The following is a 23,876-nucleotide window of genomic DNA, read 5'->3' as shown; positions in this document are numbered from 1 at the left end:
GAACAACTTTTCTTGAGCAGGGCACCCACAGGCTCAGTCCTCTCTTTGCTAGCCCAAGGATCAGCAGGTGCCGTCCAGCGGTTGGTGCAGCCTCTCTTTCCAGGGCCAGGGAACAACAGGGTAGTCATTCTTTAGCCTGGCTCCAGTCCAGATGTAATCTGAGGTCTGGGTGCCAGTGGTGCTATTTTCCTACCCAAAAAGTGCCCCCCGAGAATGTTTTGGTTACTAGCCAATGGTCTACCAGGTCCCATCACACCTAATGATGACTTCTTGCAATGTGTGGTATCTTGTTATCCCAAAGTGCACTATTCTACCCACTCCCACGAATGGCTTAATCCTTCTCTCAGAGTGTGGCGCTTGGTTGCCCACCCAATATGCGTGGCTACCTGAGAGCTACACGCCCAAGAAAAAAATGGTTTAGCAAGTGATTTCCCCTCTCTGTCCACGTTGCCAATTTGTCTACCTGAACAAAATAGCAGCCCCTCTTTTCTGTGTTCACTATTTGCCCTTCAAAGCTCTCTTTCCAATTGAAGCTTGCCTGCTAGGCTCAACCCTGAGGGGCTTCCTGACAGGGAGAGGTAAGACCTCTTTCATTGGCAGGCCATTATTGATCCCACACCTGGAGTCATTCACACCTCTCCCCAGGTGGGCAGATGGCTGTCTGGTGGCCAACATCTGCGGCTAGCCACTAGGAAACTTGAGCAACAGAGTGGTAACTTTCTAAAAGTTGCATTTCTTTAAAAAGTACATCAAATTCAACTTGGGCATCAAGTAAGGTATTATGTAGCGATTATTTTTTTACATTGAAGTACCAACTTTAGTAGTCCCACTCAGGAGTTAGCACAGGCGAGTTGTGAGCATGTAACCCTGTACTCGCCAATGGGACTACTAGCCCTTCTGCAGTGAAAATTTAAATTGTGACTTTTTTCTGTTAGGACATATAAAAATACATGTCCAACTTCTTAATATACAGAAACCTGGGTGACCTATATCTATACTACTATTATAAAGGAAGAACTTTGCACCTTTGAGGCGGGTAAACTCGGGAACCACAGCGCCAATCCACACACCCGATACATCTTTGTAATCCTCAGGGTGTGCAGATGGACATAGGCTATATAAAGTCAAAAAATACGTTATATTTAAAAAAAAATTACATAAAAAAAAATAGTCCCTGAGAAGTTGTGCCGGCCGTGACCTGCGTGCTCACGTCAGGACATGGTGCGGGGGAGGAGAGGTGACGAGCGGCCGGTGAGGAGCAGCGGACCGGGCGGTTATTGATTAGGGCTTCATGTCGTATAGGCCGATTTTCAGTAAGTTCATCTTGGGTTAAAGTTATGTGGTTTCTTTTCTGTGAATTAGTGGTTTTAAAACGGGAAATGCCCAAAGACTGTTGGCAGGTTTGCGCTCCGTGCCCGGTCCCAGGCAAGCCAAGCAGTTCACGGCCTGCTGTTCGCCCGAGTTTGGTTTCGTCTCTGCTTTCCAGGGCGGGCGGAGGGGAGAGAGCGGGCGCAGGGGAGAGAGCGGGCGGAGGGGAGAGAGCGGGCGCTGGATGGGTGAATCGGACTTTCAGCAGCAGAAGAGGGAGTGAAAAAATCTGCTGCTAAATGAACCCAGTTTGTTCGTAATCCATCATCAGAAAGAGACATTTGAATGCACTGCATCTACCTGCAAAATAAACCCTTTGTGTGTGATGCATGCACCAATGTTCCAGTCCAGGCCAAGCAAAACAAAGCAAACAGTGTTCATCTGAGCCCCGTCTCCCTTCTGTTCCCTTCTGTTCTTGCGTCTGCCCTTGCAATCTCGGAGTCTGGGGGCCGCAGAGGGCAGGCCAGGGGTCGTAAGGGGCATGATGCCAACTTAATTCCAGGAACAGGAGAGGTCGGGGGCTGCTGGGGGGTGCCGTTGTGTAGTGCCCCCTGCACACACACAACCCCTCACAGCAGACAGCGCCTCCCGGACTCCTCTTGAGCGAGTTTGGGGTGCTGCTGCTCCCCGGGCGCCCAGTCTCTCAAGAAGTCGCACCCCCGGCCCTGCCTTCGGACACTGCTTTAAAATACCACAGGTAGAAGAACAAGAAATAATGCTTTAGCACACTGGTGACTGAGGAACGCAGAGGAATGTTTTAATCCATGGTGTAGACGTACAGGACGGCACGGCACTTTATACTCCCACACAAGAGGGTGAAGTGAAGTGCTTTGTAACACAGGAACAGCAAGGAGACAAACCTGGAAGACAACCACATTGAAAGGTGTCTGCAGGACTCGTGCGCCCTGTCGTGGTAAAAAGATGTAATGCACGGCGTGTGCACATAAGGAGGTAGTTACAGGGAGGATAAAACCAGCCAGACCTTGTGGGGATGCAGTGTGCAGCCTGACAACTTTACCCTCTGGATCCTGGCTCACCATCAAATAGCACAGAACCTGACCGTCTACCACACCCGGCCTCAACACAGCACAGGAGGTGTTGAATGAATACATCTTTATTGTATAAAATCTATTTCTATATCTATATCTATACTACTATTATAAAGGAAGAACTTTGCACCTTTGAGGCGGGTAAACTCGGGAACCACAGCGCCAAGCCACACACCCGATACATCATTGTAATTGTCAGGGTGTGCAGATGGACATAGGCTATATAAAGTATAAAAATATGTGTTATTTAAAAAATTAACATTAAAAAAAAAAGTAGTCCCTTCGAAGTAGCACCGGCCGTGACCTGCGTGCTGACATCAGGAGCGCGGGGAGGAGCGGCGTCCAGGAACGCGAGGAGGAGCGGCGGACATGGCGCGGGGGGGGGAGCGGTGACGAACGGCGGAATGGCGGTGAGGACCGGCGGACAGGCAGGAGGAGCGGTAAGCGGCGAAGCAGTGAAATGAGGAGCGCGGGGGAGCAGCGGCGGCTGAGGTAAGGCTCCGGGCAGGCGGGGGTCGGGGCAGGCGTGGGTCGGGGCAGGCGGGGGGCGGGCGGGGGCCCAGGCTGCTTGACAATGTCGGGGCAGGCGGGGGACAGGGCTGGCGGGGGACGGGATGGGGCGGGCGGGGGCCCGGGCTGCTTGACAATGTCGGGGCGGGCGGCCGGGCTGCTGATGCACAATGTTAGGGCGGGCGGGGGTCCGGGAAGCCTGATTGCTCCTGGACAAGGTCGGGACGGGCTGCTAGTATGTTATAAAGGAGGTTTTGGCTTTGCCATTAGTTTAATACTGGTTTGCCAGTCTGCAGTGGCAGATGACTGGAAGACCGGTTTTCACATTGTCACATCCAGGGTGACACAATAAGTGCTGTAGCCCTGGTAGGACACTTTTATTTACAGGCTCTGTGTACCCCTGGTACCTTAAACTAGGGACTTATAAGTAAGTAAAGTTATACCAATTGGGTCTAAACCAATGAAGCATTCCCTTTTAAGGGTCAGAGCACTGGCATTGGGGGACAGGTTAGGAGGCCTCAGTCAAGTCAAGTCAAGTCAAAGAATTTATATAGCGCACTACATACCCAGGGGGTCTCAAGGTGCTTAGGGAGGGGGGGAGGATTACTTGTCAAATATCCACGTTTTAAGTTGCTTTCTGAATGCTAGGTGGTTCTGGGTAAGGCGAAGGTAAGTGGGGAGTGAGTTCCATGTTTTAGCAGCCAGGTATGAGAAGGATCTGCCTCCCATGGTGGTCTTGTTGATGCGAGGTACAGTGGCGAGGGCTTGGCTGGAAGAACGTAGTTGGCGGGAGGGGGTGTAGAAAGACAGTCGTGAGTTGAGGCATTCTGGTCCGATGTCGTAGAGTGATTTGTGTGCGTGGGTTAGCAGTCGGAAAGTGATCCTCTTATTGACGGGTAGCCAGTGGAGGTCTTTCAGGTGACCAGAGATGTGTTCGTTGCGCGGGATGTCTAATACGATCCTGGCTGAGGCGTTTTGGATTCGTTGGAGTTTCTTCTGGAGTTTAGCGGTAGTGCCTGCGTAGAGGGTGTTTCCGTAGTCCAGTCGGCTCGTGACCAGAGCATGGGTGACTGTTTTTCTGGTTTCGGTGGGGATCCAGCGAAATTTTTTTTGAGCATGCTAAGAATGTTGAAGCAGGATGAGGATACGGCGCTGACTTGTCTGTTCATTGAGAGTGAAGAATCCAGGATAACGCCTAGGTTCCGTGCGTGGTCTATCGGGATGGGTGCTTTTCCAAGGGCTTCCGGCCACCAAGAGTCGTCTCATGCAGAGGGGGAAGTACCTAGGATGAGGACTTCTGTTTTATCTGAGTTCAGTTTCAGACGGCTGTGTTTCATCCATTCGGCAACTTCTTTCATTCCTTCGTGTAGGATAGTTTTGGCGGTGCTGGGGTCATTGGTGAGGGAAAGGATCAGTTGAGTGTCATCCGCGTAAGAGATGATGTTGAGGTTGTGTTGGCGGGCGATGGTCGCGAGGGGGCTCATGTATACGTTGAAGAGGGTGGGACTGAGTGAGGATCCTTGTGGTACGCCACAGATGACTTCAGTGGCCTCGGACTTGAATGGTGGAAGGCGGACTCTCTGGGTTCTTCCGGTGAGGAACGAGGTGATCCATTCAAGAGCTTTTCCTTGTATTCCGATGTTTCTGAGGCGTTGTAAAAGGGTGCTGTGGCAGACTGTGTCGAAGGCTGCAGAGAGGTCGAGGAGGATGAGGGCGACTGTGTCTCCATTGTCCAGTAGAGTTCGAATGTCGTCTGTTGCTGCGATGAGGGCGGTCTCAGTGCTGTGTTTTGCTCGGAAGCCAGATTGTGAGGAGTCTAGGGATTTGTTGGCTTCGAGGAAAGCGGCGAGCTGGTTGTTGACAGCTTTTTCGATTACTTTGGCCGGGAATGGAAGGAGCGAAATGGGGCGGTAATTTTTGAGTTCGGTGGGGTCCGCTGTGGGTTTTTTCAGAAGGGCGGTGAGTTCAGCGTGTTTCCAGCTTTCCGGGAAGGTGGCGGAGTTGAAGGAGCAGTTGATGACGTCTCGGAGGTGCGGTGCTATGACGGAGTCTGCTTTGTTGAAGATGTGGTGAGGACATGGGTCTGTGGGGGATCCTGAGTGGATGGAGTTCATCAGGCGGATGGTGTCCTCAGTGGAGATTGGGTTCCAGTCGTTAAGGGTGTTCAAGGGGGGAGAATGTTCAGCATATGGTTGGGTGGGTTGGTCTTCGGGTTGGTTGTCGAAGCTGTTGTGGATGTCTGCGATTTTGTTGTGGAAGAATGAGGCTAGGGAGTCGCAGAGGGCTTGAGAGGGGGTGATGTCGTTGGAGTTGGCCGAGGGATTGGTAAATTCCTTGACGATGTTGAAAAGTTCCTTGCTGTTGTGGGCGTTGTTGTCAAGTCGATCCTTGAATGCTGTTTTCTTGGCCTTTCGGATTAGTTGGTGGTGTGAGCGGGTGGCGTTTTTGAAGGCGTCCTTGGTGCTAGTGGTTGGGTCTTTTTTCCAGGCCTTTTCAAGGGAGCGGCAGAGTTTCTTGGACTTCTTAAGATCATCGTTGAACCATGAGGCCTTCTTGCTGCCAGGTTTGCTTTGACGTTTTTTCAGTGGTGCTAAGGTGTCGGCGGTGTTGGATAACCATAGGGTGAAGTTGGCGGCGGCTTGGTTTGGGTTAGAAGACTGGGCTGGGGTGTTTAGAAGGAGCGATGAGGAGATCTGGTCGATGGTGATTTTGTTCCAGTTTCTTTGCAGAGTTGGTTGGAGGTGGTTGGTGGGTTTCGGCTTGTTGTAGGTGAAGTGAACGCAGCTGTGGTCAGTCCAGAGGAGATCTGTAGTGTGGCTGAAGGAGACATGATTGCTGGAGGTGAAGATGGGGTCGAGTGTGTGACCTGCGATGTGGGTGGGGGCAGTGACCAGTTGTTTAAGTCCGAGGTTGGCGAGGTTGTCCAAGAGGGTGGTGGTGTTGCGGTCGTTGATCTTTTCAAGGTGAAAGTTGAGGTCTCCCAGAAGGATGTAGTCTTTGGAGGGGAGCGCGTGTGGAGTGATGAAGTCCGTGATGTCTTCACTGAATTTTGCGCGGGGTCCTGGTGGTCTGTAGAGGAGGGTGCCTCTGAGTGTGGACTTGGGGTCGATGTGGATCTGGAAGTGAAGGTGTTCGGAGTTGGCGAGGTTGGCGTCAGAGCTGGTTGAGATGCGGATTGATTTTTTATGGACGATAGCGATTCCTCCTCCTGTGTGGCCGGTACGGTCCTTGCGTGTGATCTTATAATCTTCAGGGATGGCAATGGTGATGTCTGGGGCGGAGGAAGCGTTCATCCATGTTTCTGTTAGGAAGGCGACGTCTGGAGAGATGGTGTCTAGTAGATTCCATAGGTCAATGGCGTGCCTGTGGGCCGATCGGGTGTTGAGAAGGATGCATTGTAGGCGGTTAGGGTCGGGAATCTGTGGTGCGGTCGTAGCGGAGATGTTGTCGGTGCCGATGAATCTGCAGGAGTAGCAAGAGAAAGGTCCATGGGTGTGTCCAGGAGCGGCTTGGGCGCAGTTGGGGGCGCGACCGGGGTTAAGGGCTAGGAGGGTGGCGGCATCGTAGGTAATGTGGGAGCGCTGGGCAGCGCGAGGGGCAGGGGGACTGGCGCTGGGCGCGGTCCAGGCGCGGACGGGCGAAGACGGGCTTACCTTTGGCGCACCTTCGGCGTGGCCGTAGCGCGTGGACGCTGCGCGTGGGTGCATCTGTCCATAAATGGAGAGGGGATGGGGCGGAGCGTGGGAGGGGCAGCAGCTGGGAGGCGGTAGCAGGGGGGAGGGGCGGGCCAGGGAACACACAACAAGATGGAGGGTCAAAGGGAGAGTTTTTCAACTCTCACAGTTGAAAAAACAGCAGCATTAGTCCAAAACTTTGGGGGTGATAATGCAAAAAGAGGAATTTCCTTACACACCTAGCATTATTTTAGGATGTAAAATTATGCTTAGTTATATTTCATTTTAAGGACATTTCCAGTTTACGCATCTGATGTGGTTTCAAAGCAGTGGAAGGAGGTTTGTGGCACGCGGTTCCTCCAATCCCACCTTGCTGCCCACTCAGCTTAGTGCCAGTTGGTCCATACAGCTGAGATCCAGGGTCAGCAGAGTGGGAGGTGTGAATGGGTCAGAACAAAAAGTAGTGTTTTATCAGGAAAAAAGCTCATCAATACTACTTTAAACCAAACCACAAGGAACAACAAACATTGGCAAAGCTAATAAGTCAGACTTTGGCCGCCAGCATGTTGGCAATTACTTTTTTGTTTCCTAATGGTTTTTGCAAGATGTTATTGTTCAGAAGCTGCCAGGCCCTCATCAATCTAGACAAAAACATTGGCTATATGTAAAAATATTGCTTTTGGTCTAAAACAAGCACACATTGCCATAGTACTGTCTGTCACTGTATGGAGCTAGTTTGTGTGTTGATGTGCTCCTTGGAAAAGGGCAGCAAGGTGTAATACATATAATGAAGGCAGCCAATGGTCGAAGCTGAATGCCATATTGCCCATTCATGCATGCTGGAGGGGGTGGAAGAAGATGAGAATGACAGAACCACATATTAATGGACGAAGTCTGGTGGAAACCCCTATAGGTAACTATGCTATACGTATACTTTTATTAAAATAAAGCAAAGACCTGGCTAACCAAGACTTTAAAAAACCAGTAGGCTTAGTATTGGCTGCCAGCCTCTTGCCTTTGGGAAAGAAGGAAATAAAGAAAGAAAAGCAAGAAAGAAAGAAGAAGGCAAAAAGGAAGACAGAAGAAAGAAAGAGGAACGGGTAAAAGATAGAAAGATTAAAGAAAAAAGAAAGAATGAAAGAAACAAAGTTAGAAGGGGAGAAAGAAAGAGGAAAGAAAGAAGGAATGAAGCAAAAGGGAAGAAAGAAAGAAGGGAAGAAAGAAGGAATGAAGCAAAAGGGAAGAAAGAAAGAAGGGAAGAAAGAACTAAGAACATTAAGAAAGAAGAAAAGAAAGAGGCAAGAAGATAAAAAGAAAAGGGGAAGGAAAAAAGGAAAAAAAACAAAGGAAAGAAAGAAGCAAAGTGAGAGACTGAGTTTTTCGACTATGATGACTATGGGCGAGTGAGATAATACAGCGAGGGCCTTGGCAGTCCCAGAGTCCCTGTGTATATGATATACCACTCTACAAGGGACTTGTAAGTTAACTAATTATGTCAATCAGGTGTAAACCAATTTACCACATTCAATGGGTAAAGTGCACACAGTCCTAAGGCCAACAAAAATGAATTTAGAATAACAGAATGGTGCAGGACAGAATGTTTGAGAGTGATCCTGCAGATTGCACCAAGTCCAACACCTACAAATTGAGATTTTGAGACACAACCTGCTAATGCATAAGTAATAAGTTGACATTCAACTTGCCACAAGTATTTGCAACCTTTCTCATAGTAAATCAGACCCCAAGTTTCTTATGAACCTATATGCATACCCATCTGCTTTTTCAGTATCAGAAGCATGAATTTCTAATTGCACCCAACCTCTTTTCAGCTTTACTTTTTCGTCTTGAAAATGCATTTACTGAGTTAAAGCAATGTTAGCCTATTTAAATTTTGCAACTTTAGTACATTTTTCCTTTTTATTTAAATGGTTTAAACAATTCACACGAGGGCACTGTTTCTAAAGAGAAATGTTTGATTTACATCCTGACTAGTGGTACTATATACACATCAGTATTAGTACAGTGGCTATAATTGAGTGATTTAGCCTATATTCTATGGTTCCATTAAAGGAGCAGCAATGTCATGAAAAACATGTTTCTATGTATATATATATATATATATCATAATCTGCATGCCTGTTGTATAAATTACATATTAAGCTCCTAACCATAACTTGTGAATTTCTGTGGTTTTCCTGTCTTACTTTGTAACCATACCTGCACTTTAATCTTTGTTTATCAACATGCATTAACCCATCTCCCACCGCAAATCACCCACACTGATTTACCGGGGCACAGGCTATTGTGTTTCAAAATAAGCAACAATATTTTTTAGTAGAGGGACTTGATCAAGAGAATGACACTCACCTCAGCCAAACTCTGCTGCACATACTGCATGATAAAGTGTTGATGTAGACAAAGGTCCACCTGCCCATTCTAACCAGGGCAAGATTTTTCTGTTCACTTTCTTCTTACATGGTGAAAAATGTTTGTACTTGGATCAAATACAGTCAAAAGACCAGATTGGAGGACTGATGCCCCATGCGAAAACAATGAGCTTAAGGGCATGTCCTTAGAAGTGGAGCATAATTGTTTATAGTTTTTATATACAAATTTTGCTTCAGTGGAGCCTTCTTTAGCAGTCAATTATAAACACTATGGGCAGGATTCAGAGTTTGCCAAAGAAGTGTGGCTCAACGGTTAGAGGCGGCAGACACAGAGGCAGAGGTCGGCCAGGGACCAGGGTTCAATTTCAGACGCAGCTGGGTGCAGGACCAATGTCAGCGGGCCCGATAAATCTCACCTTGGTGCCACTCTAACCATGGGGTCCCACGCTGCATCTCTGGGCAATAGCATGCTTACTCTCCACTCCGGCCCCATCACCGCCGGGGATGCCCAGTAAAGGGACCATCTCACACGGAAAGCCAGGACGGGTTCCCCAGTGGTACAGCGCTGGGACGCCTCCGGGTAACCACGCACTCTATAAATCCAACATTCATTCAGGTACTTGGTCACCTACGTGACAGATACCCTGCCCCCCTTATAACAAGTGCCATAGAATATAATGCCCTTGTAATAAGGCAGACAAACTATCCTTCATGCTTGTGCATGCTGCATGCTGAGGCAACCAGCTTCCTTGTCCTACTTGAATGGAATCATATCTCACTCTTAAGTGCAAACATCATGTAATCTGCAGTGGTGGCCTTGCCTTGCATACATCACACAGCATGTGATCAATTTTCCAGTTGTGTGCCCTTTCCAATACTTGACTTGTGCTGTCCCGGCACCCCCAACCTCTGAATGTTTTTTTCTACCATTATGCCTCAGACGTTCCAGAGACAAATATGTCTGAAAGGGAATAGCATAGGAGGCACAAAGCACCCCAGACACAGAACTGCCTGAAGATACAAAGTAAATACACCTTTCTGCATCACCATAGGCCTGCACACTGTCTGATGTTGATACAGTGAATATTCCATTATTGGGGTTATCAGATTGCCTGTATATTGTGGACTTCTTTATTGATGTGCACTTTCACCTTCTGTCCCCAGCTTGCAGAGACCTATGGGAACATTTTCACTGTGTGGCTGGGGCAAAAGCCAGTGGTTGTGCTGAATGGATGCCAGACTATAAGAGATGGTCTACTCTCCCACTCAGAGGAGCTCTCTGGACGCCCCATCACTCCTCTTTTTGAGGAAATCTCAAAGGGCAAGGGTAAGTAATGTGTTTGGATTTGTCTTTGCCTTCATTCTGATAATGCTGTTTTTCTTCAACACTTGGAGTTTTAGGTAAAGGATTTCTATTACCGTATTTTCATTCATATCAATTTTTTTGTCCTTTTTCCCAAACGCTAACATATAGGTAAATTAACTATAAACATAAATTTACTTAAAATTCTCCAAACGCCATTTATTCCTAAATATTGATATATAGGATTTCAGAATATATTTTACTGATATTTTACAACTCCTACTCTTCAAAAATCAAATTCTAACAATTTCATATAATTATGAAAGCCATGATTTCAGGGGACACCAAATTTAAAAAGCAGTCCATTTAAAACATAGCTGTTTATGCCCACCAACAATACAATTTCAAACCTATCTTGACACCTACACTAATCTAAATCTTTAGCTGCACATCTTAGATATGATTATTTCCATAAATGTGTTGCCTGATTGTTTTCAAGGTTTAGACAGGACTTGAATTCTCAGCATTGTGTTCTTCCTCAAACCTGCTCTCACTTAAAGTGTTTTTTCTTGACTCTTATTCAAATCTGCATTTCCAGTTAAATGTTCAAATAGAAATGTCTGGCGAAAAACCCAGATATTTACTTAGACCCCAGGCGGTGGTCTATTTAGGCCACACCTCCACCCTTCCCACAGAAGTCCACTGTGGTATGGCTATTGTTTCCATGGTTTCAGAATGTTTATATGTCATCTACTCGCTCAAGCGCTTAGAGACCGTTGGTGATAAGGCGCTATATAAATATAAATTACAATTACAATTACTCGTCACCTGTAGAATGTGCACTATGTCATAGGGAATGTTAGTTGAGTTTCGGATTAATCAGTTGGACTTCCTGTCAGAAGGACGTGTTTGCTGTCACCAGTGGGTCCGTTATTGGCACTTCAAATAAAATAATTATTTTTATATTTCCAGACTCTGACGCTTAATTTCAATGGCAATGAGTTGGACTTGTATTATTCTTTTCACTTTTGTGAATCGTTTAACTCTGCTTTCGTTTTGGAGCAGAGTTTGATGCACCTTGGACTGATTACTGAAGTAAATGCGCTGGATAACAGTAACAATATCAAATCCGGTATCAAGTGCTTTAAAAACATCATCAGCATCATCATTAGACAGATTCGGACAGAACCCTGCTATCTTAAATTCCGAAAGTCTCTTAAAACTTTTCTTTTTCCCAAGATCCTCTAAGTAATGGTTCCCTTCTCAGTCTGTTTCTGTTCTCTGTTGGGTTAGCGCTGGGACGCTCAAGGGCAGCCATGCGCTTTACAAATTAAATTTCATTTCATTTCATTAGTACTATCATTAGTATTACTGGTAACAGTAGTAATAGAAGAAGTAATATCAAGTCGTTGGTCCAGTAATCCATTTGAAAGAAAGATGCTTTTCTTTATATGATATTTCATTTCAATCTGGCAAATATTTAATTGTCTGATTTTATCTAAACAAGAGAATATGCAAGGTGCTATAATACTGAGGGCTTGATAACTAGTTTGGTGGTTTGACCGCCCAAACACCACAGCTGCAGTCTCTTAAAAGACCACTGCACCAGCGGTCTTCCAACTGCCATATTACGAGTTTATCGCGGTGCCAGCGGTGCGTCTGAGGGGATCTTGCGATGGTGATTACTTTTCCATATGTATTAATGCCTTTCTGAGCATTTCAACTGCATATGTGTCGGATGCACACATATTCATGATATATGTGGCAAAATACCACCTACACATTGCCGGAGTCTGTCCCATATGTGGATAGTTCAGGCAATGGGCATATGGTACAAAAAGGACTCACCTGTATATTGCCGGAAACAGAGTCGTAATCTTTGGGGTAAAGATGCTGCTGTGAAGGGGGGGCCTGAAGAAAAGGGTCCACATCCAACTCCGCCTGAAATAATAGGAAAGGGGTAAGTACGCACCCCAATTCCTTAGTTTCCGCGGACTTGAAGCCAGTGGTCCCATCGCCTCAGTCAGCTCATCGAAAAGCCAACTCATAATACGGACAGCGGAGAAACTCACCTGTACCACCCTATGGCAACAGCTTTTCCCATATTACGACCAAGGCAGTCTGCTGTGTGCTGGCGGTGCCGGCTGTTTAGCTGCTGTCTTTCCAAATGCAGTCCGCCCATCTCGTAATACGGTGGTCGGACCGCCAATATGTCAGCAGTCCAGTGACCACAGGTACGGCGTTTCACAGACTGTCAAACTCATAATAAGTCTAAGTTGATGGCAAAAGAGAAACATTTTGTGTTTGTTTTAAATATTTAATTACCGCCTCTGTGTGGCAGGTGCTCCTATTACTTCTTGGACCACAATATTTCTAACTTTTTATTGATGGAGGAATGTTTCACATTTTGTATATGAAATAGATTTGAAATTCCTCATGATACAATCAATGTTCTTATACTGTATGGAGAAGGTGGGCCATGAACAGCATTCATCAAATAGAATACCGAACTTGTTGTTCATTTTATTTATTTCCTGGTAGCTAGTGCCCTGGCCTCATGGGGACTGGATTAGTGCAAGTTTGCACTTGCATATCTCCCTCCGCTGTAATTCCACATTCTTAAAATGTCAGGCATTCTATAAAGGTTGTAGCATTATTTAAAATTATATATTTCCACTTTAGTGACTTACCTCCAAGGATGTCACCATATCCCCAAAGATATCAATCCAATTAAATAAAAGAAATCAACAAAAACATCTTTTCTCAATCACACACCTGCCTGTCTGGCTGACACGTTCGCGAACAGCCAGGATACCATCTAAATGGAGACGAAGAAGTGTGTGAAAGAGAATACTAGGCAGCCGACGCTTTCCATATCCATAATAGGAACTGTGATCACATGCCTGTTTCAAAGAAGACCGTCTGCCACCCCTCCTAAATTTAGTAAATTGCTAAAGACACATCCCTTTGAAGAACAATGCATTGGGAGGAAGCCTGTATCTATTAATGACTGGAAATGTACTGTAGATAGTTACTTTAATTCTCATAGAATAGGATGGTAGAGTGGGAAACTGAGGACTGTATTTGGGAGAGAGTGGCAGCAAAGGGCTATGAAGATACAAAGTGGTCCTTACAGTGATGAGGTTTTAGATCTTTCTGGAAAAGGAAAAGTGAACTTAAATCCCCTGTGAAAGGACTTTGCAGGTCAGATAAGAATATTGCAGAAGTTTAACACTTCACAGTTTGTAAATTGTTAACCTGTCAGTAGAAAAGCCAGCATGAGAGGTTTACCTATTGTGTGTTGACAAGTAGACTAATTTAACCATGAACATGAGATTACATTTCTCGACTCAGAGTACCTCTTCATTAGCCCCTCCATCTTCCTCTGGAACATGGCGTGGAACATCGATCTACCACTAAAAACGCCTGTTTATCGGACTCGGCCACCTCATTTTTGTCATCAGTATTTGGCCGTCAAGAGTCTTCAAGCGATCTGGTGGATTTATCCCTAGCCAATCTCCTTCCCTTATTGTATCGCGGGCCTTCTATTTTTGCACCATGCAATCACACCTACAAGCTGAGGTTAGAACAGTTTAGGGTGGAAGTAGAGCTAGTTTTATTAAGCAGAAGTGATTCTAAAAGAACAGTAACAGGTTTCATCATTTTTACAGGTGTTGCCTTCATATCTGGAGACAGATGGAAGCAGCAGAGACGGTTTGCACTGATGACCCTGCGGAACCTGGGACTTGGAAAGAAAATTCTAGAACAGAGGATCCAAGAGGAGGCCCAGAAATTGGTGGAATTTTTTGCAATGAAGAAAGGTAAAGACCAAGTGCCATTTCTAATATAGTAAAATACACACAGTACTCATAAGTTGAGTAGGACCATGAACCTTTCCCCCATGAAGCTCCCTCTTTAAATGGCTCTGCTGACATGGTTTGCTCACCATGACAGTCATTGTTAAGAAGAAGAAAAGAGTGTTTACCTTCTTAAAAGCTACAGGCAACAAGCACAGACACTGCACAATATAATCCTAAAAATATCATCAGAAAACAAAATAATTAAAGCAATTTGCAGTTGCTGTGCGATGCTTCGCTACAGAATAGTACGTTAGTGCATTTAGGTGCGCTGGACATTACCAAAGGAGATGTTCTTCCGACAGGTGTATATTGTCCTCATAGCGGATGCCCTCCCAGATGATGTGTTCAGCGACCACCCATGTGTAGTCCTAGATTTCCTGTGGTGAACTGAAGATGAACCTGAAGTGAAAAAGTTTCCAATACGCTTTTGACCGGGTAAATGTTGCAACACATAGGCTGGTAGCAACCATGAAATCCTGATGCAATGGTTACCTACAGTTCACCCTAACCATATCGTGGAGTGTTCTGGTTGGGATGGGTGGTAGATGAAGCTCAGTAGTGCCACTTCTTGGTGCTAACTGTTAAAGCATTTTTGGATTCCTTGAGACATATTTGGAGCAGTTCCATGTTGGTTTTTCGTGTGTTGCACAGCTTTAAAGGAGTTGGCCTACTCTGCTGTATGTCAATGCTAAAAGCCCTTCTGGAAAAACTGTAAACTAATTGAATTCAATCATTTATATGCACAATATTTATATCAAGGGATAATGACAGACCTTGCTCAGAATTATTTCCTTATTGTCGTCGCCTAATAATGTCTTTGGTGATTATGTGGCTAAAAGACCCCAGAGCAGTGATCCTGTTCCCAATTAAATGGTTTCTGGCACAGTCAATATGTTCTTCTGCCCATTAGATCGGTTTCCACTCATTTTAGTATGGTGCAGCATCTCTGTCCCCTACACCCCAAACCACCACAGAATGTGAATTCACATATTAACTTCGGAGAGGTTTTGTGTGCCGGGGAAAGCATTGGGACAGGGCACATCCCCATGTTGTTCTTTAAATGGAGAGCCAGGAATGGACATTAGGCTAAAGAAGAAAGATCCTCTTTGCAGAATTTGAAGTACTGGATTAGCACAGTGCTTTCCACTCTAAACTAGAAAAGTGACAATGCTCTTTGTAGTTTTTGCAGCAAAGTTTTTAAGAAAAGTATTAGTTAGTGCTATCCATGTTGTACAGATGAGAAATGAGAAAAACTTTTGAGTATTTCCGGCCGGCATAATGTTACAGCTTTTTGTTGGTATCTCCGTGTGGATATCACTGTGACAATCCACTGCTTAAAAACTCTGCTGGAAAAACAGTAATTTGAGGTTAGCAGATTAGGGCCAAATTTACATAGGTTTGGTTTTGCAATTACCAAATAGAAGATTTTCGCGATTTGCTATTTGGTAATCGAAAACACCCATGTTCTGATGTGTCTTTGACACATTTTGCGATTCCCAGTGGGTCACAAATAGACCTACCTCATTAATATTCATAACGTAGGTCTCGGTTTGCGACCCATTGGAAATCGCTAAAATCACAGGGATTCCTTAAAGGAAATGAAGATGAGTTTCAAATAGAAAAATGAAACATTTCAGTTTCATTTTTTAAGAGCGCTTAAAAATATTTGCACCCACATTCACAAAGGGGAAGGGGTCCCTTGGTGACAACATTCAATTTGCAACTGTTCTACCACCAAGTTTCCATTGGCGGTAAAATGCAAATGTTTTGTGACTGCCTTTTGGTCGCAAAACATTTGTACATGGCACTGCCAGTCGCTATCAGCAAGGGACACTCTTGTCACGTCCCTTCCTAATAGCGAGCCACAAACCCTATTTTGTGAGTCTGTAACAGATTACTGACTTGCAAAATAGGGTTTGTGCATGCCAGAGACCTATTTAGCAGTCTCAAACGGGACTTTTTTCCGTTTGCGACCAATAAAAAGGGTCTTACATCTGGCCCCAGGAATTAATTCCATACTCTAGGGGAAAGGTGTCTCACAAAGACACCTTATACCTTGTGAACCAGGTACCACCCCAACTCAGGGGTCAGTAACTTATCAATGGTTTCCAAGTGAAATTGTCCCTATAGTCACTGATGTTTTCCTCTCCAAATCGCAAATAGGAGTGAGCGCAACATTCACACCCCTCCTATGCCTGATGTTTAAAGGATTGCAAAAGCCCTTTCACAAATCAGAAATAATTTTACAACTCAAAAAATGGCTTTTGTGCTTTACAAAGATCCCTTTTGCGTTCACAATTACTGTAATTCTGTGTTGTGCATGGTACGGGAACGCAAAATGGCTTTGGTCATCAGGCCCTTTGTGTACAGTTGAGTTTTTGGGGGATCAGGATTCTTTAATGCGGAAAGACTGCTTTTCCTTAGAAATGTAGTGCCATATGTACAAATAATGTTGTGGTACAAACAGGTCGATTACCCGAATCGTCCTGTTTGCGAACACAAATAGGCATTTTCAAATGTGCGAAGCCCTAATTGTGATTCGGTAACCTATTACTGAATAGCAATTTGGGTTTGCGAATCGGTATTTGGCAGGGGCGTGTTTAGAGAGTCCCTTCGAAAAACCAATTTGCATTGGTATGCACAAATGTTTTGCGTCTGAAATGTGGTTGCAAAACATTCATACTTTACCACCAACAAAGTTGGTAAGCCATTCGCAAAAAGGATGAGGTCCCTTGGGACTCCTTCCCCTTTGCAGATGGAAACAGATATATATTTTAGGGCATGCAGTGGCCCCAGAGACCACTGTCTACTCTTAAAAAATGATACTTAAAGGTTTCGTTTTTTTTTTTTAAATGCATTCCATTTATCTTTTTTTTCAAAGGACTGCGTTTAAGAAAGAACAGATTGCTTTATTTAAAAACAATTGCAGACATATTTTCTGACTTAGAAGGCCACCAACCCTGTCATTTCTGCGATTCTCAATGGGATGCAAACTGATACCTACCTCCTTAATATCCATGAGGTAGGTCTATTTGCGACCCACTTGGAATCGTAGAAAGTGTGACACACACTTTTGTACATTTGTGTTTGTGATTACCAAATAGCGAATTTGACCATCGCAAACACTAAGCTTTGTACATGTGGCCCTAAACCCTTAAAATTGGTCCCGTAGGGAGGTAAGGTGCTGATCAGAAGACAATAGGACATTTGGAAGAAGTGAGAAGATGGTAGTGCATTGCAGTGGCGGCTGGTGTATGTAAGCGCGGCGGGCGGGGTTGGGGTGAGTGAAAGTGAAAAACGACAGGATATGGAATGTAAAATAAATAAATAAAACCACTTACCATGAGTCAGCAATGCAGCGAGCGCAAGGTCAGTGAGTTTATTTATTTTACATTCGCGTCGTTTTTCACTTTCACCCCCACCCGGTTCCGCCCTACAGTACTTATCTGCATGAGCCGCCACTGGCTCATTGTTCAGGAAAAAGCTGCTCGGTGATGCAGCACATACTTGAAATCTCTTACTTATTTCCAGTTATAGCCTGATGGTCTCTTTACTCCAATAATTGCAGCCTACTTTACCCACAGGGGATACTGTGAACCCCTCGCCGGCCCTGCTAAATTCTGTCACAAATGTCATTGCCGCTGTGGTGTTTGGTCACCGCTTCTCCAGCGAGGATAAAGATTTCCTTCAGCTCATGGAAGCCTCTGAATTCTTTGCGAACTTCACAGACATATTCTGGGCTTGGGTGAGTGAGTGTAAAAACAGTCTTGAGTTTTAACATAATTCATGAATCATAAGAAACATGTTAAAGTTCTTCATTAATGCATGTCAACTTTTTTTATCAGTTTTGTTGTGGTTTTTAAACTGTGAAGAAAAAAATGTAACAATACAAAATACATACAAAAATACAGCAAAAAAAAATGAAAATAAGAAATGAGATTCTTAATCAGTAAGTGAATGTGGCACATATGTTACAGAGTAGCGATATCCACTCACTAGTTATAGTTAAGGATTCCCAGAGATAGAAATTTGTTGGATTTTGTGTGCTTATAACATTGTCACTGTCTGACTAATCTTACAAAACTTTGCAGGCCTACTGTTTTTTCAGCATTTGCAGATGGTGTAAAGTTTTGCAGTGATTTCTTAAGCGGGTGCAAAGTAAAAAGGGAGGTCTCAAAACACGTTTTTTAACCAATGCTTTTTTTATAGCCTTTTTACTGAGCCGTGCTGCCGAAATGGGCAGTCAGATTTTGATAAAAATTGTCAAAAGTATAGATTTTCAGGTAGACAGGATCCTTTTTGGAACTAGAATGTATTTGGTGAAGTAGTTTTAGAGGTATAAGGCGTTAAAAATTTGTGATATATTGGGCCGCAGTGATTAAAAAGTATACCACGGTACATGCCAAATGACAAGGCAGTGTATGATTAGGTAATGACTGCTTTTACAAAAATAAAAACGCAGCCATGGTGTTTAGCCCACACTACGTCTGTGTTGTGGGTTTTAAATTGATATATATTGTACTATTGTGCAATAATAGCATAGGAAAACTTGAGACTATTTAGGGAAGTATGTAAAGGTAGGTCAATCTAGTTATAAAACGCTATCAGCCTGATTCATCATAGACCCGTTTTGCGAGACTATAATAGCGATTCATAAGGAATCGCTATTACAGACTCGCAAAACGGGATTCATGTAGGAATCGCAAAAAGATTTGCGATTCCTACGCAATCCTTATTTGCGATTAGCAAATTGCTAATCGCAAATAAGGAATAACTCCCCATTCATTCCTATGGGCCAAAAGGGCCATAGGAATGAATGGGGAGTATTCCTTATTTGCGATTAGCAATTAGCTAATCACAAATAAAATAGCGATTTAAAGGGTGCCAGGGGTGTCCAGAGGACACCCTGTAGCACCCCTTAAATGCAAATTGGAACAGGTGTTGCGCACACACATATCCAAAGGACATCTGTGTGTGCAACATGCAACTTAGTGAAAAACAAATTTAGGAGTTTTTAACTACCAGGACGGGTAAAACTTAAAAGTAAATGTCCAACGTTTTAATTAGACAGCACCCTGTCCTTTCTGCCACCTAGGGCCTACCTTAGGGGTGACATATGTAATAAAGAAAGAGATTAAGGCTTGGAAAGGGGGTTTAGACATGGCAGTTTAAAACTGCATTCAGGCTTCAGTGGCAGGCCTGGGACATGTTAAGGTGACACTTAAGTGGGTGACACAATACGTGCTGCTGGCCCACTGGTAGCATTTAATTTACAAGATCCTGGATGTATGGTATACCACTCTGCAAGGGACTTATAAGTAAATTAAATACATCAATCAAGTGTAAGCCAATTAAACCATGTTTAAGGGAGTAAGCAAAAGCACTTTAGCACTGGTTGGCAGTGGTAAAGGGCACAGAGTCCTATGGCCAGCAAAAACTAATTTCAGCACCACAAATAGAGGTAAGTAGGCCCACTTTTGGGGGAAGACAACCCGTTAAAGCTGATAGGTTGAACAGACGAGTGATAAAAACATTGTATGAAGTTAACCGTGACATAACCAGTGTGTCATTGGCCCTAGTGCAAGAAAAGAAATGCCTCCCCGGGCCAATGTTTGTACTGGGAAATACAGTAATAATGATCCATTAGGCCCCTTGGGTTCTGGGCTCCAATGCCACTGCACCTGCTAAGCTACACCCCTGGAGTGCTAATCAAGTAATACAACTATTAGTGATATGTATTCAGATTACCTTCCTACCAATGCAAAAGTGCCATCTCGTTGACAACATGGATGTAATTAATATAAGCTATGAACATTTTGTATCTTCATCAACCCTGAGGAATTCTTGTAGTTTGTGTTCTCCCCTAATCCATGCTAGCAGCAGGTTAGTGGTTTCCAATTTATTGATCTGAGATTGAGTTGCTCTGTTCCAAAATTCACGTCCCCATCCAGAATTATGTCCCACAGTTCTGCACTGGGTTTTATGGAGGCCATGTATGTTTTTCATGGCTCTCAGAACAGTTTCTTACAGACCCCCAAATCCTCTATTTCATTTGACACCAAAATTATTAGAACAGACTGGGTTAAAGTACACCAGTAATCAAGGTTATGAAATTCTGAAAGAGGACACCAGAGGGCAGTCTGAAAACTTGTAATAATTTGACTGTGATGCACTAGTGTTTGTTGCAGAACACAAAACACTCTTCAAACCTGTTACTGTTTACTTCTGTAGCTCTTTGATGCTTTCCCTTGGCTGATGCGCCATCTTCCAGCACCTCATCAGAAGATCTTTAAGTGTCAAACCTTTATGGAGACATTTGTGAAGAAGGAAATTACAAGGCATAAAGAGAACGGAGTGCCAGAGCAGCCTGAAGACTTTGTAGACTACTACCTGGCACAAATATCAAAAGTAAGTATTAAGGGGCCGATTATGATCGCGGACGGACTTGCGTCCGTCCGCGATCATTGAGGAGGAGGGGACGTCCGCATGGGCTGCGGAGTCCCCTTCTGTGCGATTAGGATGTGACCGCCAGGGTGGCGGTCACATCCTCTATTTTTAACACTGCGGCGGGTGCGGCTTCAAGCTGCACCTGCGGCAATGTTAAAAATGCACGCATTGCATTTGCATGCAGAAAGAGGCAGGCACCGTGCGGTGCCTGCCGCTTTCTGCATACAAATGCAGGGGGGTACCATAGGTACCCCCCATGTGCACCCCCCACCCCCCCCTTCACCTAGGGGGCCCGCAACGGGCCCCCGCAGTGAAGTTACACATGCTTTTCCAAGGCGGAAAAGCCGCTGCGGAAAAGCATGTTTGCAGGCACATACTAATCTGGCGGATGGTGTCTGAGAGACACCGTCACCAGATTAGTGCTTTTCCTCCGCCGTTGTAAGCCAACCGCGGAGGAAAAGCTGCGGACGGAAACCAGGACCCACCAGCCATCCTAATGTGGCGCTGGGTCTTTGGTGGGTCCACTGCGGATTTTCTGCATCCTCCGGGCCGGCGGTGGCTTCCGCCGGCCCGGAGGATGCGGAAAATCCGCAATCATAATGAGCCCTTAAATTTGGTTGATTCTGGTTTAAGGAGGTGTTAGTTACACTTGAAAAACAAACAGGTATTTTCAAACAATTGTGGAAGATTAGGAAGAACTTTGCAGTAATTGATAATATAATGTGATGAGGGCCTACTGTATTTCCCTGAATGTGTGAAAAGAAACAGAATAAATAAAGGGTTACTAGATCCTAATGTTTTCTAAGTCCTTAAAACTGCACAAATTTCATCTCACCATTTTTTGAGGATGTGATATCTGCTATCTCTGTCTTATATGACCTCATCCATCAACACAGTCTTATACTTCCTTTACTTCTCTATCTCTGTTTGTAACTACCAGCATTCACCCTTCATTCTCATTGATACCATGAGCTCATCCATTCCTCTGTAGGCCAAGTCTCTAAATTAACCCTTATCCCAATAGACATGAGTCCTTCTCTTCCATTCCTTACATCATTCGTACCTCTAATGATCGCTCTCAAAACTTACCCTTCTCAAATTGGGTTATCTATTCTACTTGAAGAACTTGGATTACTGGTTGAGGGAGGGAACTCTACTCAAGCAGCAACCACATTGCTTGTCAGGGTGAAAAACAAACAAACCACAATTTAACCTGTGCTTAACCCTCTTGCAGCTTGGCACAAAGCAGTGGGCCTTAAGCTAGAGTCGATGTGTAAAGTATTAATGCAGCACTTCAAACAGTAATTAAGTGAAAACATCCCACACCAATTTAGACAAATAGAGTAACATTTCGAAAATTATTTGAGACCTAAAGGACACAAATCCAATCAGTCCACCGCGAGCTATGCAATTTTAAAGATTCAGGAAGAAATAGTGCTTAAAAGTAAAAAGCGCCAACTATGGTTATCTTGTCACGCCAAACCGGGACAAATGCACACGCTCAGGCTGACTGTAATGGACCACATACCAGATACATGGACCAACTTACGTCCCCTGAAGAAAGTACCTTAAATCATGGTTGCGGAACGTTGCAAGAACCCATTGTAGTAAAGATGAATGTTTCAACTTGGTGTAGAAATTATCCTTTATTCTCAACTCTGCAGTCGCTGGAAACAGCAAGGAAGCGGCACCTTTCTCATCCAAAATCCTAGTCCCAGCCACCCTCCACAAAGCCTTGGCTTATCCCACAGAAAGCTTACCTCGCACATTCAACTGCTTTCAAGCAGCAACACCAGACATCCTTCCTCTTTATACACATCAATGCATAACAATAAATCAATACCAACATAGATAAGTATCACAACGTAAAATATAAAATAGCCTCTTGAAACCACAAGTGTGGAATAATGATAACAAAATACCATGGCAGAACGATACTAAATGCTAAGCATAAGTTCTAAGACTTATTGATAGTAAAAACAAATCACAATGCCGGCCATAGTATTTTGACACTATTGGCCTGATTATGACCTTTGGTGCAGCGAGATCAGGCGGTATGCCACAGCCACGCTCCCACTGCACCAAAGCTGTGGTCGGGCCGCTCGTCAGATCAGGCATTTCCTTCTGTCTGGCAGGCTGTCACATGGCATTCCCACAGCGGAGCCTTGAGAAATGGCCACCGCATGGGAAAGCCAAAAACAGTTCCTCCACAACATGGACTATAAAGTCCATGCCATGCAGGAACTGGTGTGCATGCATACTGGAGGGCATATGTTGTGCACCCATGGCATGAGGCACTAGGGGGGCCCTGTAGGACCCCTTTGTTTCCTCTTCACCATGGTTTTCATGAAGGTGGAACTGCCATGAAAACCAGGGTGAAGATGAAACTCTTAAAATGCTTTGCAGAACCGCAGCGGTCCCGCCAAGCATATTGTGTCCTCAAGACTGCTGCCTCACCACCAGGGAATGGCGGTTCCCTGGCAGTGGCTGCGATGCCAGGGCAGTATGACCACTCAACTCGTAATGGGGTGGTGGGACCTCCGGTGCGGCAGAGGCTAGACCACCATGCCACTATGAGTCTGGCAGTCCTCGGACCGCTAGACTCATAATCCAGGTGGAGTTTGAGTAATCCTACCCAATTTCCCAGTTCTTTCCATATCAACACCATCTCCCCCGTACGTCTTCTTTTTTTTCAGAGGCTTCCACTCCAACCTTCATGTTCCATAATCACTTCTTCTCCTCAGAACCAGTTGTACTCAAGAGACCCCTTTTTCTCATTGCCCCTCTCCATATATTTTGTCTCTGCATTTTGCCAATCGACTCATGCCACACCAGGTTATCACTTAACACAGAGTTATTCAAACATTTCACAACTCTCAATGGTTCTGAATACACACTTTCAGCTTTTGGAACCTTGCCCACCTTCCTGACCTTCACCCAATCACCTTCCACGAATCTCTCCACCTACCCTGGTCCCTTTCTTAGAATCAAAATAAATACACACTGACCTTTCGGAATATTTTCTGGCAATCAATCTCTTTTTCTCGCAATATCCATCCATCCTAAACTGTCCTGGGGGTGCTGAAGACGAGTCTGGCTGCGGTGTTCTGGAGTTTGTGCAGCAGGTATTTGTTGATTCCAGTGTAGAGGGCGTTGCCGTAATCCAGTCTGCTCGTTTTAAGTGTGTGGGTGATGGTCTTTCTGGCTTCGCGGGGGATCCACTTGAAGGTCTTGTGGAGAATCCGGAGGGAGTTGAACGAGGCGGAGGCGACGGTGTT

At 44.8% G+C, this 23,876-nt stretch overlaps 1 protein-coding gene across 1 annotated transcript in view; it reads left to right on the top strand.

The window, feature by feature from the left end:
* LOC147684142 (cytochrome P450 2J4-like) overlaps positions 1-23,876 on the top strand; it is a 71,805-nt gene that overhangs the window by 17,806 nt on the left and 30,123 nt on the right. Inside the window, exons 2-5 of the mRNA XM_086944533.1 lie at positions 10,153-10,315; positions 13,963-14,112; positions 17,736-17,896; positions 20,383-20,559. Coding sequence (XP_086800659.1) covers positions 10,153-10,315; positions 13,963-14,112; positions 17,736-17,896; positions 20,383-20,559 — 651 coding nt within the window. The remainder of the gene's footprint in view (positions 1-10,152; positions 10,316-13,962; positions 14,113-17,735; positions 17,897-20,382; positions 20,560-23,876) is intronic.

The sequence above is a fragment of the Lissotriton vulgaris genome, chromosome 11, assembly GCF_964263255.1.
Source record: "Lissotriton vulgaris chromosome 11, aLisVul1.2, whole genome shotgun sequence".
NCBI classification, from domain to species: Eukaryota; Metazoa; Chordata; class Amphibia; order Caudata; family Salamandridae; genus Lissotriton; species Lissotriton vulgaris.
This window is presented reverse-complemented; position numbering and strand designations above follow the sequence as displayed.